We start from the raw sequence: 18,356 nt of genomic DNA on the forward strand, positions 1-18,356 counted from the left end.
TTATTGCCAGAGAGACAGTAAATGAAATTATCTAGCCATGTGTCTTAATTACTTGCCAATCCAAATTGATCGACCAAAATCTGTAAACCCACCGACAAGGAGAAGCCTGCATCGATCTTTAAACCCACGTTTTTCTCTTTCTATTTTTCGTACAATGGGATGATATTGACCTCATGTTTTGATCAGTCAATCCAAAATTGATCTAGATAAAAATATCTTTTTACTTTTAATGCCACGTCGTATCGGAAGGAAGCATGGCTTACAGGCAAGGGCGGAACTAGGAATTTTTCAATGGGTGGGCTAGTTAAAGTTGTTATAGCTTAAAATCTAAGGACCAATTTTTGTTTGGGTACTTACTGTTTCTATAGTTTTTCTAGAAATATATTAAAGTACAGATTGGGATAAATAGTAAAAGGTTGAGAGTTAAAATCATGTGTTTATTAAGAGATTATTTTATTAATTGAGCAAACAAATTAAATATAACATGATTATATACCCACAAAAATTGAGTGGACAGTGAGTTACAAAACTACATTTGAGTGAGCTACTAAGTTTTTATGTGATGAATAACATTAAACTATATGTAATATATTTTAATTTTATAAAAGGCTATCTGGGCTAGAGCCCATTGTAGCCCTCTACCTAGTTCCGCCCATGGCTACAGGTAATGGCAGATTCATGATTTTCCATGTGGGACATATAAAAAGTAAATAAATTTAATTAATATTTTTGTTGTTGTCGAAGTTAGAAAGGGGGTGACGAGAAACTAACATACACAAGTGTATCATGGGAGCTTGAATCAAAAAACACGTGAAAGTGCACCAAAGACCTAGGCCGCTCCAACTAATAATTCATTGGTAATCTAACCAATATTTAGTTAGGTATAAAATTTCCAACTTTGAATAGTAATTTTAATTATCCAAGACGAAATCGAATCTTCATGTTTGAAAAATGTTGGATAATAGGGTTCATAATTGGGTTTTGGGCTGAAGGACAAGGCTTTCTCTATCATTTACTGGACCAAATATAATTGTGGGGCCTGGGTATCTTAGCAAAATCTGCGAACGACTTTGTATTGATGGATGGTTCATGAAGAGTGGAAACTTTAAAAGGGACCTGGTAGTTATAATTTCCCAAGAAATGATAAGAACATACACAAAATAGACGCAGTAGTGTCATGTGAAATGAAACTTAAAAACACGACACTAACATGAAAATAGGGGTGGGGCAATGGAGTGAAGGTCGGATCATCTCAAACTAGCTTTCGGTCATGTGGTAGTTACCTTCACTTAATAAAAAAGGTCTTAAGTTCGACTCATATCAACGCAAAGAAATGAAAACAAGGCCGCCTCATCTCCCTTATTTGAAAATTGGAATTAAAACCAATTAATTGTTTACGTTGTAAAGAAATAAAAGCTAATTTATTTTTAAATGGTTGGTTATGGGCTACTTAAAATAAGGTTGACTTTTTTTTATTATGAAAGAGGCCAATGTGAAAGGAGAAATGTAACTATACCACCCACTTGAACTTTGGCAATGGTTAGTTCCATAGCCTTTCGCGGTCCAAGATTTGGGAGAATGATTTCCACCTGGCGTGTTCTTCTTCTTTTAATTTTGATTTGTTTGGACTTGCGTGTCTCGTAGTTTTTCTTTGTAATTTAATTCTTTTCGCATAAATAAAATAAAATAAAAACTATACCAGCCACTATAAATAAAAGTCTACCAAAAATTGGGTTAATTGTATAAATGAATGTTACGTTTCTAACATTTATATAGTGTCGTTGTGGTTACTTGGGTGCACTAATCAATCCATTGTTGCAATGCATAAGTGTAAGTAGATTCAACCAAAAAATTTCAAACATTAAACTTAACAACTACGAGGAGGAGGATTCGAACTCATGTACATAATAGGGAGCATTTCCGCTTTAGCCAATTTAACTAAGCTCATATCCACAATTTCACAATTTACCCTTAAGTTCAACTTCAACATTAAAATCTCAACAAAAGCATATAAAATAATTCTTCTGAAACTCTGCACCTTTCCCCATAGTTCCTTCTTAAAAAAAATTTGTGAAGTGGCACTTCATCAGCCCAAAACTTAACGGGCTAGCCCCGATAAAGCCCATCCTGAGCTATTCTTTTCTTTTGAACCCAAATATCGGATCCTACCATTTTTGCTAACAGAAACCGGTCCGCCCGTGCTGGCCTAAAACCCTTGCAGCTCTCTCTCCCTCTCCGGCGCATCGCCGCTTTGCTGCGTTCAAAGTTTTCAGGGTTTTCACTTCTGATTATGATCGCCACAAAATCCAACGTTTTTTTTTGTTAAACCCTAAAAATTCACAAAATTAAAGGAAAAAACCCTAACATTTCTCTGTCTGCTTCATCACCATGCTCTCTCGTCTGCTCCCCAAACCCTCCCATTTCTCTCGCCTAACCCTAATCTCCTCAAAGTTCCACCCATCTCCCCAACCCCAAAACCCTGTTTTCACTACCTTCGTGCCGAGGTTCTTCTCCAGTGACAATGGCAAGGGCCCCTCCCAATCCGATGTTTGGAAACTTTCTCAGGAAACTGATGGAAAGTTCGACCCTTTGTTCGGTGAGAGCTCCGGGGACGTTTCCGGAGTCGCCGATTCCGGCGAGGCCGATTCGTGGTTGAAAGAGAAAGGCGGGGAGGAGTGGGAGACAGTGGAGGGGTACAAGCCTTGGAGCTTGGGAGAGGAGGAGAAGAGTGACTTGTTCGATATCGGTGAGGGTGTACAGACTGTTGCTGCAACCGACGGTGAGATTCGCAGGAGTAGTAGAGAGGAGATTGACAAGGCTGAGGAGGCTAAGAGGCTTGAGAAAGAGGAGCAGGAGCTCACTGCTGTTCTCAAAGGTAGTTCCTTTTTGTTAATTTTGAGATAACAGTTTGATGTGAACACACATTTTGATGTATGTGTTCCAGTTTGAAATCATAGATATGGGAAAGACTAGAAAAATGTTAAGCTTAGTGGAACCACTTGTACTGTACTATTGCCTTTTGGTTGATTTGGGCATCAAGCATTTGTATGTCTCCTTCTCTTAAGTTTGTTGAGAAGGAACTGATTGAAAGCTTGTTGAGACGTCTTTAAGTTTACCAAGCAATTTCTGTCATTTTATGTCCATGCGTGTATTGTCTGTTTCGTTCTGAATCCTGCTTTTGAGAACTACTACTTGTTGAATCGATGGGAGGACGAGTTAAAATGAATACATATTTGCTTGGTTTGGATGTGTATTCCACATTTGGCTTAAAACCATTTTTTATACTTTGTTGGAGTTATATTTTTTAAATGATACTTCACTTTGGATGAAGTTGCTTATTCATTATTTGTGTTTTAACTTGATCAGTGATGTCCTGTGTTGACTGGAATAAGTTGAGTGATTCACATTTTTTCTTTTACTTCCACTTGTCAGGTGAATTGTTCAATTGTATACTGATTCAGTATGGTAATTGCAGGTGCAAATCGTGCATTTGGTGACCTTGTTGCTGCATCTGGAATCACAGATGAAATGCTTGACACTTTGATTGCATTGAAGGATTTTCAAGGGATAAATGGATTGCCCCCTCTAAGAGAAATAGAAGACATTCGTTATGAGAAAACTACCAGAAAATCCTTAAGAGCTGAAATAGAGCGCCAGAAACAGGAGGAAGCTGCAAAAGCAAGAGTGAGACAAGTAGACGACAAGGGGAGAGCTTATGGAACAGGAAGAAGGAAATGCAGTGTAGCACGTGTCTGGATTCAACCTGGTGATGGGAAATTCACGATTAATGATAAACAATTTGATGTCTATTTCCCAATGCTTGACCATCGTGCTGCCCTTCTTCGACCTTTCTCTGAGACAAAAACGTTGGGCCTTTGGGACATTGAGTGTACTGTTCAAGGAGGTGGCACCACAGGTAAGCCTAAGTTTCGGAGATACACATCTTATTATGGTTTATATGTTAACTTCTTCCTTCGTATTGACTTGTTTGCGATCCATTGCAACTGTTGTTTCCCTCCTTTATCCTTGAACTTGCAACCAGTGTTGTCTCACTACTTAGTACTTACACTGCCGACATCATGGAGAACAATTTTTTGTCCAGCTCCGTATGTTAGTGGACACTTTTTCTGCCCATATTCTTATGGGGTCCAATGTTCAATTTGACTCCTTAAAATAGATGAAATGGACGTTAGTGAGTTTTTCTTCCTAAGCTGTTAGGGTGCTCTAGTTGTTGGTTAGCTTTATACTTGAAACCAGATATATAAACAGGAAGAGGCCAAAGAAAATGATAGGAAAATCAGAGCCAAAATATCTTGACAGAATTACAGACAAATTTATTGTAATACATTAAGTTTGTTTTATGCTACTTTGCTCTTCTTTATATTTACTAGTTGGGTACGAATATACCGTAACTTTGTGCAAATTGTTAATTTTAAAAGCATGTTAATCCATTGCATACGTCTGTTTATGGAAAATTAAGAGTGGTTTTCACAGGTCAAGTTGGAGCAATTCAATTAGGAGTAAGCAGGGCCTTGCAAAATTGGGAACCCGACTTGCGTCCTGCACTAAGAGATTGTAATATATTTCTCCTCCCCTTTGTGCGTTTGTCATTTCTAATTGATAGGGAGAAACAGATGCTAACCTTGTAAATTGTCAATTTTACTAATTTGTTTTCTTATAAATGATCTTTTATAGCTATGTTGCTTTCTTGCTAATCCAGTTGTTCACTTGTCTTTCCAGCTGGTTTCTTGACAAGGGACTCACGTGTGGTGGAAAGGAAAAAACCAGGAAAAGCAAAGGCAAGGAAGAGCTTCCAATGGGTCAAGCGTTGATCAATTGTTGCGAGCTTGGTTTTCTACACCAGTATTGATTAGGAACTCAAAGTATGATTTACAGCAATAACTTGTTGAGATTCACTCTTATGGCCTTGCAAGGCATTTGTGGTGGTAGCTTGTAACGGTCGATGAGTAATAGAACAATTTTGTAGATTATGTGATCCGAGAAGCATTTGAAGCTATATGATTTGTTTCTGATTCTTTGTTGCTTCCACAGCTTTAAGTTTTGTACCCGACATGATACTTGAGTTAGGTTTTTGAAGTGAGGTTGATAGCATTTGTATGATTGCTTATTTATTTTTGGCTTAGTAATTGCATTGGTGTATTAAATTACAATGTATTACGAGACAAAAGTAATTGATCAAAATCTCGTTGCAAAAGCAAACAATATTTACAATTTGAGATCATATTATTAGAGGTTGAGTGGATCAAAATATTATGGCTTAACCATGTGGTTATGGACAACAATTTATCAACCGCAGATCCTTTAACATCCAACAATTTGTCAAGGCAACAGCCGCATGCTTGGCTGCGATTAAAAGATGCCTCCAAAGAAGCAACGATGCAATATTGGGTATAACTACAACCTTCAGTGGCTAATATACATCAAAACCCTTCCATCATCTTAAAGGGCTTACAACCCAACCTGTGATCGGACTCTGCCTGCGAACTCTGACTCTCCTATGTGAACCACTCTGCAATCGTTCAAGCACAGCATATGTAATCGAATCCGGTGTCAACCCCTGCTGCTTAAGCTTTGCATACAGATCCACTGCCTCAGCAGTCCTCCCACACCTCTCAAGACAGTCGAGCAAGATGTTGTATGTTACAATGTTAGGGTAGCAGCCTTGAGCAAGCATGTCCTCGAACAACCTGCATGCCATTTCAACCCTATCTGTCTTGCCGAAGCACTCGATGAGAGTGCTGTAGGTTACAACATCAGGGCTAAAACCCTTCTCTTGCATCTCCTTAAACCTCATGTGGGCTTCATCCACATCACCATTCTTGCCAAGGCAGTTGATCAATGAATTGTAAGAGATGATATCAGGTTTACAATCGCTGTTCTCAAGCTGTTCAAATATGGTCACAGCCTCATCAACCTTCCCAGCTCTACCATAGCTCGAAATCAGAATATTGTACGTAAATATGTCAGGTTCGGGGCCGTCAAGTTTCATCTTTTCATATAGTTCACTGAGATGAGATACCTGCTTCAACCTTCCAAGAGCTGACAAAACTGTGTTGTACATCATAGTATCAGTAGTTACCCCTTTCTCATGAATGTTACTCAGCATGTCAATGGCCTCCGCGGTTTTACCAGCACTACACAGACTCTCCAACATCGACATGTACGCGTCCCGATCCCCCCTGTCATGGAAGCTCCACATGTTGCAGAACAGCCGGTGAGCTTCACCGGCATGACCCAATTTACTCAACGTCCGCACAAGATACGCGTATATTGACTTAGTCATGTATTTCTTCGACATCTCCACCACCTTATCAAACCTACCCAGCTGCCCTTCAGCAACCAAAAGATTCAAAATCACACTGTACGTAAACTCATTAGGCCTGCAATTGTTCTCCACCATTTTTGAGAACACAATGATGGCCTTCTCAACCATCTTGCTCCTAGCAAGAGCCTGAATCATAGTATTGTAAACAATCATATTAGGACTGCAACCCTTTGTTATCATCTCCTGAAACAACCCCAGAGACTCATCACCTTTGCTCAATTTCCCACTCATTCTGATCATGATCGTGTACGTAAACTCATCCGGCTCGCAATGCTTCTTCTTCATATCATCAAACACCTTGTATGCATGCTCAACCTGTCAAATTTTCTGCTGCACATCAGAAAATCAGAAACCCACAAAAACCCACATCGAATTCAAACGTGAGTGCAACGATAAGGTCATATATTCAATTCATTCATTCAAATTCCAAACCTTCTCGTCTTTGGCTAGCGCATCCAACAACATATTGTAGCCAAAAATATCGAGCTTATAACCACGACGCCGCATTTCCAGATAAGTATCGAAGGCTTTGGTGGAGTCGTGAGAGCGCAAGAAGGCCTGAAGCAAGCACTTGTAAGTGTAGCAGTTCATGTTGAGACACCATTTCTTCACCAACCCAATACACGTCTGCAAGTCTTCAGTGTCGCCGAACAGGCCTATGAGGATGTTGACGGTGGAGATGTTGCCACGTATGTTGGAGCGGTCCATGTCGCGGAGGATCGACCGGGCGAGGTCGAACCGGGCAGGGAAGGTGGACTTGGAGAGAATGAGGAGGAGGCGGTTGCAGGTGAAGGAGTCATGGTGGAAATTCGGGGAAAGCGAGGGACAAAACCGGAAGAATCTAATGGCGAGGTCGGGGCAGTTGAGGGATTTCAGGATTTCGGAGGCTTCAGATGAGGTGAGGTGGAGGGAGAGGGAGGAGAGGTAGTCGGAGAGGTCGGAGAAGGGGTCGGACGACGTGGCGGAAGGTGACTGGCGGAGGAGGATTTGGGTGGCTTTGCAGATGAGGTCGCGTCGCGGGAGAGCGTAGCCGCGGATGTCTGTGGGGAGGGGCGGTGGTGGGGTCACCTCGGCGGAGACGGAGAGGCCCGTTGGGGAGGTTGAGGTTATCTTGGCAGTGTACTTCGTGGCGTAGTGGCGGCGCATGGTGGGAACGGAGGTGGTTGAGCGCGTGGGTTTCGTGAGGGCGAGGAGCCCCAGGTGGCGGCGGGGTGTCATGGTGTGGCGCTTAGTGTTTGGTTTTGGAGTCGTTATGCTCGGAGAGGGACTGGGTTTGGTTTGGACTGTTTTTGGTTAAGGGGTTCAAAGTAAACGACGTGTCGTGTTGAGTGAGGCAGAAAATTTTGGATAACAATTATCAATGCGGAAAGACAATTGATATTTGAACCGTATTTATAAAATTATATAAAAGATTTAATATTTTGCCATATAATTTATAAATTATATATATATAGTATTTTATTGAAAATTTAGGAGTTAAGGCTTAAAATATATATTTGGTAAGAAGCTTGAGGTGGACTCATTAGCATGAGGTGTTGGATCAAGAGTATTGTAGCTAGAGATGGTGCCACCATTCTTGCTAGGTGGCAGGACATGCAAAAATTGAAGATAGCCTCAACTGGTTGTTGTTATCCTATATTGTTGCCGCCAAGAATATTAAGCAATGAAGGATTTCTTGTTCTACTACTATAAATAGAAGTCTACGTTTATAAATGGTTTACTACATCTAGAGAGAGAGAGAGAGAGAGAGAGAGAGAGAGAGAGAGAGAGAGAGAGAGTGATGAAATTCTTGGAGGAGATATGGGGCTTAGCTTGTATTTTCTTAACTTGGAGCAATGGTTTGGAATCAAGGTAGGAGTTTCTTGGGGGCCTTTACGGGGATTGATTTAATTAAATTTCGTGAGCATTATATTATGCGTGGTATTACAGTTTAGTTGATATTCTTTGTTATTGGTTGTTTATGTTTTGTTAATTATCATTATTTTATTTTATTAATATTGACATGTTCATATGTTATCAAAGATGGCTGGAATTCTTGGGTTGATGAAGAAAGTATGGAAAAGAGGGTAATGGAAATAATCTTTTGTGTAGTTGAGTCTAGCTCTTGGTAGGTACCAGATCTCAGGAATCCCACAATGCACATAGTTTTTATTGGGTGATGCAGGTCTGGCGACAAGGAGTTAGACAAGATGACTAACAAAAGGGAAAATTATGGGATGATTTGAGATAGGGGTTAGTTCATATAAATGGGTATTCGGGACCGAGTGGTATAAGCATGATATGTGATGTGCAGGTCTGCTTGGCCAGTTATATGAATTAACGAGATTAGATGAAGACCATTCATGCATTATTATCTTTTATATGTTATGTGATTGTTCGTCACTTAATTTAGTTATATCATTTTACTGTGGTAAGGTCTCATGTCCCTATTGAGTGGTGGTTGCTCATTCCTTATCCTGTCTAATTTTTCAGATGAATTAGTGGGTAAGAGGAGGACTAAACCAGTTAAGGCTAAATTATATGAGAGTGATAGAGCTTTATTTATTAATTGTAAAGTTGCAAGATTTTGGAGTTTTGGCTTCTTTTTATTTTTATTTTTTTCCTCGCTCACCGAGAGCAGGATTTCCACCGACCAGTGCGGGAGTGACAGAAGAGTTTAATGATTTCATTAAATTGTTTTGTTATTCACTGACTTGTTAAATTAATGTTTAGGATGCAACCCGATCAGAGTGATGATACATGGGGAGAATTCCAAGTGGGACCCGATGACCTCATCCCAGTAGACGAAGAAGTATACCACAGCCGTCTATGGAACCAAACTTATGTGGACGTAGTTAATGAAGTTATAGATACAGGATATAGAAGGATGTTTTATACACCAGATATGCAGAGACTGGTTGTTAGACATCGGTTGCAAGCCAACAATATTATGAGTCAATATCAATTAAATATTGAAGCACACTCTTACGACTAGGTGTTAGAAGATGCTGCGATTATAGTTGCTGATATTTGGCCACCACCAAGGATAGACTTACCATATGTTCCAGAACCACATGAGTTAAACTTACCCCTATGTCCCAGACCCAAAAGATGAAGCATATTTGGAACTTCTGGACCTTGATGCTCTATCTGTTGGGTCTATTGCGTCAGCTACTTCAGTGGTTATCACTGAACCACAAAATTCTAATCCAACTGTCATCAATCTAAGTTCTGATGAAGAAAATTAGCATGTTATGTTCACACTATCTATTTTATTAGTCAAACTTTTGAGAAAATCTATTCATCATCAGAACTAATGTCTATAATTTCAACGGGAGGGATAAGAGGCTTAGGATGTTCATTTTCTTCATCATAACTTAGATTGATGACAGTTGGATTAGAATTTTGTGGTTCAGTGATAATCACTGAAGCAACTGATGTAATAGACCCAGATAGAGCATCAAGGTCCAGAAGTTCAAATATGCTTCATCTTCGGGTACTGGGACATGAGTAAGTTTAACTCATGTGGTTCTAGAACATATGGTAAGTCTATCACAGTGGTGGCCAAATATCAGCAACTATAATCGCAGCATCTCTAACACCTAGTCGTAAGAATGTGCTTCAATATTTAATTGATATTGACTCATAATATTGTTGGCTTGCAACCGATGTCTAACAACCAGATCTCTGCATATTTGGTGTATAAAACATCCTTCTATATCTGTATCTATAACTTCATTAACTACGTCCACATAAGCTTTTGCGTGAGCGGCGATGTATACTTCTTCGTCTATTGGATGAGGCCATCGAGCCCCACTGGAATCCTCCCCATGTATCATCACTGATCGGGTTGCATCCTAAACATTAATTTAACATGTCGATGAATAACAAAACAATTTAATGAAATAGTAAAATTCGCTCGATACCATTCATCACGCCCGAACATGGGATTTCCATCAACCCTCGAGTCCGGGGAGTGACATGTGTTCACCGTACATTTTAGTTTTTAGTTTTCATTTTTTGTGCTAGAATATAGAGGAAAATGAAAGTGAGAATGTGAGTGAGTGAGAGGATGAGAGGGGAGGATAGGAGGGAGGAGTAACAAAAGTGAAAACAAAAACTTGAAAGTGAAAACAATTTCAAATAGATTTTAGTTTTTAGTTTTAGTTTTCACTTTTGTTACTCCTTCCTCTCTCATCTTCCCTCAATCCCATCTTCATTCTCATTTCCACTTCATTTCTCTCTATTTTTCCTCTATACTCTAGCACAAAACATAAAAACTAAAAATGAAATGATCATCAAACGGGCATAAAATATAGTCACACTAATGTGAAATGAAAACAGACACAAGGTTAAGGGGAAAAAAGAAAAAAAAAAACTAACACCCATCAGCATAAATATGTTTTAAAACGATTCACTTGAGTTACAAATCTCTTACGAATATTGCAAATAAAATTTAACCAAACACATTATGTCTTTGTAATTTTTTTGGAAGAAAAAAAACCTAAAGTTGAAAATGGAGTTGATTGATAAATTGGGAGAAAAAGAGGGAAGTAAAACAATGAAAAAGGTATTAATCTGTTAGTGAAGAATGAAAATGTATTAATCTGTTATTTATAATAGAAAACTACAGAACCGGATTATTTTTCTTTATATTTCTACATTATCTCACATTGTATAGATTGTAGCAGCCTTTTTCTTTTCCTTTTTTGTCAAAGATTGTAGCATTCTACATGGATGCCACAAAATAATACCATGAATCACACCTCGTGCAAAAATTTAAAAATAGTTGAACAAGTTACGCTCTTCTTGCTAGTTATTTGTTCAGTTATACAACCCAGTGCATCCACGGAAGGGTTCATTCTCCAAGCAAATGAAGCAATGCAAATGTTTTACATCGTAAAAAGATTGAATTATACCCCCATTATGAAATTAAATCTGGTACTCCTGCTGAGCACAAACTTCAACCCCAAGAAAGGTTGAAAAGAATATAATCAAATATTAGTATAGTAAAAAGGCAAAGGGCGTCTCTCCCATAGAGAGAGAGAGAGAGAGAGAGAGAATACATAATATTGGCAAAATGGATCCTGATACATGCAATTTGGATCAAATTTTTCCTTTCAAAATTTTATTTCGACAATGCCGACAAGGCAAATAACTTGGAAGTCGTAAGAAGCCATGTGATTCAAAAAAATTATAGCAGAAGCACCTCTCATTTTGCATGGAAATGTCTGCTGACTGATTCGTAACTGGGGACATTCGAAACTGCCACAAAAACAGGAGGGGTTAATTTTCTCATCCTTAATCAAACGATAGTAATATCTCAATATGAGATCAGTGTAAAGCATTGGAAATTTACCATTGCCAAATGATGCCATTGTTAGAGGTGAAGAAATAATCTTTTGCGCAATTGTAGTAATATCTGTCAAACTCACTTCTTCTACTGTCTTCAAGAAATGCTCCACAGGTTTCCTGCAATGGTTAATAGTGACGGTATAGCTTAGCATGTCACAAGAAACACTGTAATGCTTCAATATTTTAAAATTCTACTAAACCATAAAGAGGCTTAAGTAAGGGCTATCAAATAATGTCATACCACTAGAGTGATGTAAAATAAATAGAAAACAAAAAGGTAAAAGAAATTTGAGCAAGAGGATTGAAGTGAAATAGGGAAAAATGGTTCCATCTAGATATTGCACACCTCTCTCCGTATGTCAAAACCTGCCTCCCTATGTCCTCTGATGCAATCATCTGCAAAATGAAAATAAAAGACCCAGGAATTATGACCAAACCTCAAACAACAAATACTGAAATGTGTGTGTAAGAGAACCATTATAGTAGTATAATTATATGAGGCAAGGAGAAATGGAGGTCAAAGACTCAACACAAGAAAACAAGAAGATTCTGTGTATGTGTGCGTAAGAGAGAGAGAGGGCATACTCTAGATTCTAGATTCATTAAGACCGCAGCCTTTGTGGACTCCTTGGCACGTTTAAGCTGTACGTCCGTAACTGCCGACATGGAAAAAAGAAACTTAGCAAAGAGAAACATAAATCAGAAATCTTTCAAGTACAAGAAGAAAAACAAGAAAATGCAGAACAAACCTTGTCCAGGTGTTGCAATTGAAAGTAATTCTTTAGCTGCTATATCAACTAGTTCTGATCCAAATTCACTGGCCTACATTCAAAAATAGCAACAAAAGAAAATTATTCTAAAAATTAAGAAACTTACTTTAATTATATACCAAACAACATTATAAGCTGAATGATGATTCATATCACATAATACAAAACATGATGATTCCCCCAACTAGACCACTTTGATGAATTCTCCCATGCAAATTTCTAGATCCAATAAAAGTTCACTTTCCTTATGTATAGAAAAGCCATTGTAAATTAGCTTGATTGGAAACTTAGCTCCAATATGTGAAAATTCACATCATAAACTCAAGTTAAATGCAGAAGAAAAACCTCATGCACAATTCCAACAGAAAATATCAATAGCCGGACTTGAAATTAAGATAACAAAAATCAGATGGATGTCAAATTGATAAACCACTTAATGAGTCTATCTTCTGACACAAAAAGACTGTCCAATTCATGCACACCCAACATGCACAGGCACTACCTAGCAATCTATCCAACAAAATGCAAGCCACATTAACCATGAAGATTTAGAACTAAAGGGTGGGCCTTACAGAGCTAGCATAAATGCCAAACAGCCCAGAATCATTGAAGATGCTGTTGAAGGCAGAGAAGGACTGAATCTCTTGAAACTGATTCAAAACGCGGAGATCTGTTGTCAAATGATAGTAATGATCAGTGAAACAAGAATACATATAGCTTCTAAAACAGGATCCCTGGCACACACACACGTGCGCGCGCGCGCACACACACACACACACACATATATATATACAGTTATTCTGTTATCCGGATGTCCGCAAGTTATTCTCGTGCGGATGTTATTGTAAACAAGCAGGAAAGCAAGGAGGGACGTGCAAGGAGGAATGTTGTTGTATACAGTTTCTGAGTATATGCTTCTTAAATTATACATGAGCAGACTGCGGATTTAACACCAGATATCAAACCTGCTGCATTCTCTTGTTAAGGAGGGATGGGGTGCCAGAAAAACAAGAAATGAAAGAGGTAAATAGAAAGTATAGTTTAAGGGGTTTAAAAGTATTGCATGTACAGAAAGAAGGAGAATCATAGTGAAAATAATCAAGATATATATATTCAGTTATTCTCTTATCCGGATGTCCACACGATTTTATTGTAAACAGGCAAGAAAGCAAGGAGAGACGAGCAAGGAGGGATGTTATTCTATACAGTTTCTGTGTATACGCTTCTCAAATTACACACGAGCAGACTGTGGATTTAACACCAGATATCAAACCTGCTGCATTTCTCTTGTTTAGGAGGGACGGGGTGCCAGAAAAACAAGAAATGAAAGAGGTAAATAGAAAGTAGAGTTTAAGGGGTTTAAAAGTATTGCATGTACAGAAAGGAGAATCATAGTGAAAATAATCAAGCAGTCTAGCTAATTAACAATAAACTAGAAAACAAAACTTAAATAGCAAAGGAGGAAAATCATAGTTAAAATAATCAACCATTCAAGCTAATTAACAATAAACTAGAAAACCTGGGTAAAACTTACATAGCCTTGAGTGCATCCCCTTTCCAGGTCCCCCGGCAGAGAAAGAACCACCACCTCCCATAAGCAACTGCAAAATACAAAAGTATTATTGTCATCCAAGTATGGCATAGTCTCTCTTATGATCACATGTCACTAAGAACGTAATCCAGAGAGGGGATATAGATACAAAACACAGAAATTCGTCAAACAGAATTCATTTGACATGCATGAAATCTCATAAACATTCCACAGATAAATGTGAAACCTGGAGAACCGTCAAAAGGATGGCTTGCTTCTCTTGTCGCCATCCGCCGGGAACTTCAAAAGCAAGAGCTATATGGGTCTCCTGGCACAACAGGAGTATAGCAGATAAGCATGCTAGCAACAAATTAGATAATGAGGAATATAAGTAGACATGAAGCACCAACTCTGAAGCTGTGAATGAGCAGAAATACAAACCGATGGACTAGCTTGAAGACGATATTCTCCTCCAACATATTTAGATTGTGGCTCCTCAGAGCGGGGCCCACTAGGTAGGTCAGAAAGAAGTGGTTCTGCGATAGATACAATCTCCTCATGATCGACCCCTGAAGCTGCAAGAACAATCCGACGAGCCGTATAATTCTCCTGAAATTCCCACATCAGCCACTAGTCAGTAGCCACACCACACAGCACATGGATAGAAATATGGATTTTTTTTAAAAAGGTTAAAGAAAAGTAACCAAGAGCACAGATTATTTATTCAAAAATAATAACTAATATTTCACATGCAGTATTCAACGGACTTTTAGGGTAAGAGATAGTTGACTTGAGCATGCAGTATTCATAATTTTTTTTTTTTAATCTTACAGCAACAAAATCCTCCAAGACGCTGCCATTCAATCTGTTCAATGCTGCTTCCGAAGCCAGAAGAGGATTTGCCAGTGAGCCAGAATAACCAGCAGAATGAATTGCCTCCAGGAGTAAGCCCTGAGGATTGTTAGATAGTTCACCAATCTCTGCCCGCACCTTCTTCAGCTGTACAAAAAAAATTCTACAGAATATGAACATATGGCAAAGCTAAAGTTTTTGAAAAATTGACAAAAATAACCATGTATGGAGACCAACACTACAAAATTGTTTTGATTGCATTCAAGATCATAGAAAAAGATAAGAGACTATTTTTTTATAAATTCATAAACAATTCCAATTTCAAAGAATATGCTGAAATTAAACTTTGTTAATTATCCCAAATTTGATTGGACTTCTCTCTTTCAAATGCTCAAACAATTTATTGGAAGAGGTATAATTCATTGAGTTCAGTTCAACCTTCCATCACCCCAAATTCCTCCCGCCTACCAAAGAATGGGGAGACTTATAACGAACTTTAGAAAGGTAAATGAGTGTACCACAGTATTTTTTTCAAACAAACAATCCTAAAATGATGCCCATTAACTTTCAAAGAATACTGATGAAGAAATTTTACCTCTTCATTGACCTCCCATTCCAAGAAGGCAGGATTCCTCACTGCGTCAACAAGCAGTTCCACCATTTGAGGAACATAGGTTTTGATAGCATCAAAAGTGTATCCCATTTGCTCCCTAGAGGCACTGGCTCCTATGTGACCACCAATTGCTTCCACTTCCCTCACAATGCGTAAGTGGCTCCGGTTGGTTGTACTCTTAAAAGCCAGTCGCTCTAACAAGTGTGAAGCCCCACTCGACTCGGGTGTCTCATATATGGAACCGGAATCGACATATAATCCAATGGAGGCCGCAGGACTCTGATTAATCAAGACAAGAAGTAACAAATCAATCGACAAGATTGAACAGTAAACAGAGAAGGGGGTACATTAAAACAAAGTAAAGCTACATCATAACGACTCTTACATACCGGTGATGTTTCTGAAGCTATTTTAACACCATTTGACAGAGTTGTAATCTGAGTCTTGCTTGGCTGAACATGATCAGGTAGTGGAGGAGGAAGGTTAACACCTGGGAGTTGGGTTTCCAAAGGAGGAAGAGTACTGGAGCTTTCCCCCGTCAGCCAGCTAAAGATACCCCCTGAGGCTGGCTTTATAGCAGCTGCACTTGTTGCAAACCTGGTGGCCCCCAAATTTCCGGCATGGCCCTATTCAGACAGTGAATAGTGCAACATGGAACAGTCAATGCCACCATGTAGATAATCAAGAACAAAAATTGTTTGTATCTAGTAACTGCCCTTAATTTCTCCTGATAGATTTATATTTATTCAGAAACTAAATTTTAGGATCCGTACCAAACAAGTTAAAATACACACACCAACCAGATAAAAAGAAATCCATCTCTTTAAATTTACAAAAATAAATCCATTGTGACCAAGAAGCATATATGAGACTTATTCGAACAGAGCACCACAATAGAAACCAAGAACAAATTCACCCAGAACTGCATTCAACAATGCCTGAATTGGGTCGAGTTAGATTTCTCATTTTAAACAGAAAAAGCAAAAGAAAAGTACACATAATACATGAGGACCATAAACTTATATCCATTATATTACTCCAATTCCCCAGCAACCAACAAAAATGTCAATACAACATTAAAAAAATCATCACTTGAAGCTACAAACAAAATCTAATTACACTAAAATGCTATAAATTCGCATTAACCAATCATTTTATAAAATCAAATCAAATATCTGTCATAAAAATATTAGAAAATACATAAAATAAAAACCCAGTAAATTTAAGCGTGGATCTTAAGAACCGCAGATTCATCATCCAACATGATTTACACTTCCTCTCAGCAACTATAAAGGAAGAAAGTGTTTCGGAAGACCCAGTTTGGTACTGACCTTGAGAGCCCTGAGTCGTGAGGCTGCTTTGTACATGGTGATGTAGCTCGGATTGATTGAAGCCCTAGAAACCTATTAGGGATTTGCAGGTCTCTCTGTTCTCTTTAAAAGGTTTGAGAACAACACAAGAGTGGAGGCTGTTGAAATAAAAGAGAGTTCAATCCCTTTTTTTTATTTGTTATCTTGGACCAATAGAGAAATATTCTCAGATAGTATGGGGCTTCACTAACAAGTAGAGGCCCAACACAAAACTCAAAAGGCCAGGCCCAACAAGAGTATGTTGATCAACCGTTCTTCTACTCTCTTTTTTTTTTTTTAATATCCAATTAATTTTGATCAACCCTTCTTCTTATGTGTCCTTATTTTTTTTCAGATTAAAAGGAAAACAAAACAAGTACTTTCTTAGAATATGTGGTTGAGATAGGGAATACTTGTAAGTGATATATGTGCATCACTTTAGAGTATGCACGTTATTTTCGTCGTTATGTAAACGCTTTTTTTGTTATTTTCGATATGAGAGTAACTTTATTTTTAAATTTTTAAATAATTTTTTTATAGGGTGGTTCTCATTTTGGATAATTTGATTGATTGATTTATTTTAAACATTAGTGGTTTTAACATCCAACTCTGAAATAGTCAAATGATTTGGCACTCGGCAGCCAAGGTAGGAGGAAACAAGGAGTCCAATTTTCATGTTACCAACTATCCTGTGCCACCCTGTTTCCCTGCTAGCCTTTTGACATGTGGCAAACCACTTAACACACTTTTAACCATGTTACGCTGTTAAGTCATCCTAACTAGCCAATCCTCGTCCTCCCCTACTCCGACTTAAGCCTCGCAGATCCAGCCCCACCCCACCACCACGAGACCTCCCCTCCCTCTCTCTCCCCTACTTACCGCCAGCCAACCGAGACAGAGACAGAGAACCACCCCACCCCTCCTTCACATAAACTTTAATAAATTCCAACCCAAAATTCCAAATTTTAGAATTAAAAATCCATTCTTTGATGTTTCGTGGGTGCAATTCGGTTGAACTGGATTCATCGACCATGGGTGCCAGTCGGCTTGGTTGGTGTTGAGTGCATGGGGGTTTCAGTCAGTTTTCGGGAATGAGAATTGAGGCACAATCCAGAAGATAGAAGCATTAGACTACACGAATGGTTTTTGAATATGAATTAATTTTGGTTTTCTTTCTCTTTGAATTTTGGGTTCTTTTGGATTTTGTGACTGGAATGCTGTTGTGGCCTGAGAGGGGTTTGAGAGTCTAAAGATTTATGCTCTTTGGACAAAGAGGGGCTCAATTCTCAAACCTTAGAATATCCTCAATTGAGAGATGATGCAGGGTGGGGTTGCCATTGGAGTAAGAAAAAAAAAGGTGCTGGTGGGAGAGAGAGAGAGAGAGAGAGAGAGAGGATCTTTTGGCGATGGGAGGTTGCAGGGGTGTGTAGAGGTCGGGATGTAAGGATGGTGTGGGGTTGCGCATATTTTATTTTTTGTTATTCTAGTAAAAATAAATAGAATTAACAGAGTTAAGTGGCTTGCCACATGTCACGAAGTTGGCAAGAAAACAGGGTAGGCA

The 18,356-nt window shown here is 38.7% G+C and overlaps 3 protein-coding genes across 3 annotated transcripts; 1 reads left to right on the forward strand and 2 right to left on the reverse strand.

Annotated features, from left to right (window-relative positions):
• The first annotated feature begins 2,167 nt into the window (after window positions 1–2,167).
• LOC103327817 (Ribosomal protein S5 domain 2-like superfamily protein) lies at window positions 2,168–5,112 on the forward strand. The gene is made up of 4 exons (XM_008230181.2): window positions 2,168–2,875; window positions 3,476–3,916; window positions 4,495–4,575; window positions 4,741–5,112. Exons 1-4 carry the CDS (start codon window positions 2,389–2,391, stop codon window positions 4,830–4,832), a joined length of 1,101 nt encoding a protein of 366 aa, XP_008228403.1. The 5' UTR covers window positions 2,168–2,388; the 3' UTR covers window positions 4,833–5,112.
• Window positions 5,113–5,225: 113 nt separating this feature from the next.
• Window positions 5,226–7,702, reverse strand: ABO5 (ABA Overly-Sensitive 5). Its single transcript, XM_008230180.2, has 2 exons — window positions 6,779–7,702; window positions 5,226–6,661 (listed from the first exon to the last, which is right to left on the reverse strand). Exons 1-2 carry the CDS (start codon window positions 7,562–7,564, stop codon window positions 5,456–5,458), a joined length of 1,992 nt encoding a protein of 663 aa, XP_008228402.2. The 5' UTR covers window positions 7,565–7,702; the 3' UTR covers window positions 5,226–5,455.
• Window positions 7,703–11,377: 3,675 nt separating this feature from the next.
• LOC103327815 (Insulinase (Peptidase family M16) protein) lies at window positions 11,378–16,962 on the reverse strand. Its single transcript, XM_008230179.2, has 13 exons — window positions 16,778–16,962; window positions 15,836–16,072; window positions 15,429–15,725; window positions 14,813–14,980; window positions 14,423–14,590; window positions 14,229–14,309; window positions 13,985–14,051; window positions 13,023–13,120; window positions 12,430–12,502; window positions 12,266–12,336; window positions 12,027–12,076; window positions 11,685–11,797; window positions 11,378–11,590 (listed from the first exon to the last, which is right to left on the reverse strand). The coding sequence occupies exons 1-13, from the start codon at window positions 16,811–16,813 to the stop codon at window positions 11,538–11,540; spliced, it is 1,512 nt and encodes a 503-aa protein (XP_008228401.1). The 5' UTR covers window positions 16,814–16,962; the 3' UTR covers window positions 11,378–11,537.
• Window positions 16,963–18,356: the final 1,394 nt, after the last annotated feature.

Source organism: Prunus mume, linkage group LG4, assembly GCF_029339155.1.
Source record: "Prunus mume cultivar Tortuosa linkage group LG4, ASM2933915v1, whole genome shotgun sequence".
NCBI lineage: Eukaryota > Viridiplantae > Streptophyta > Magnoliopsida > Rosales > Rosaceae > Prunus > Prunus mume.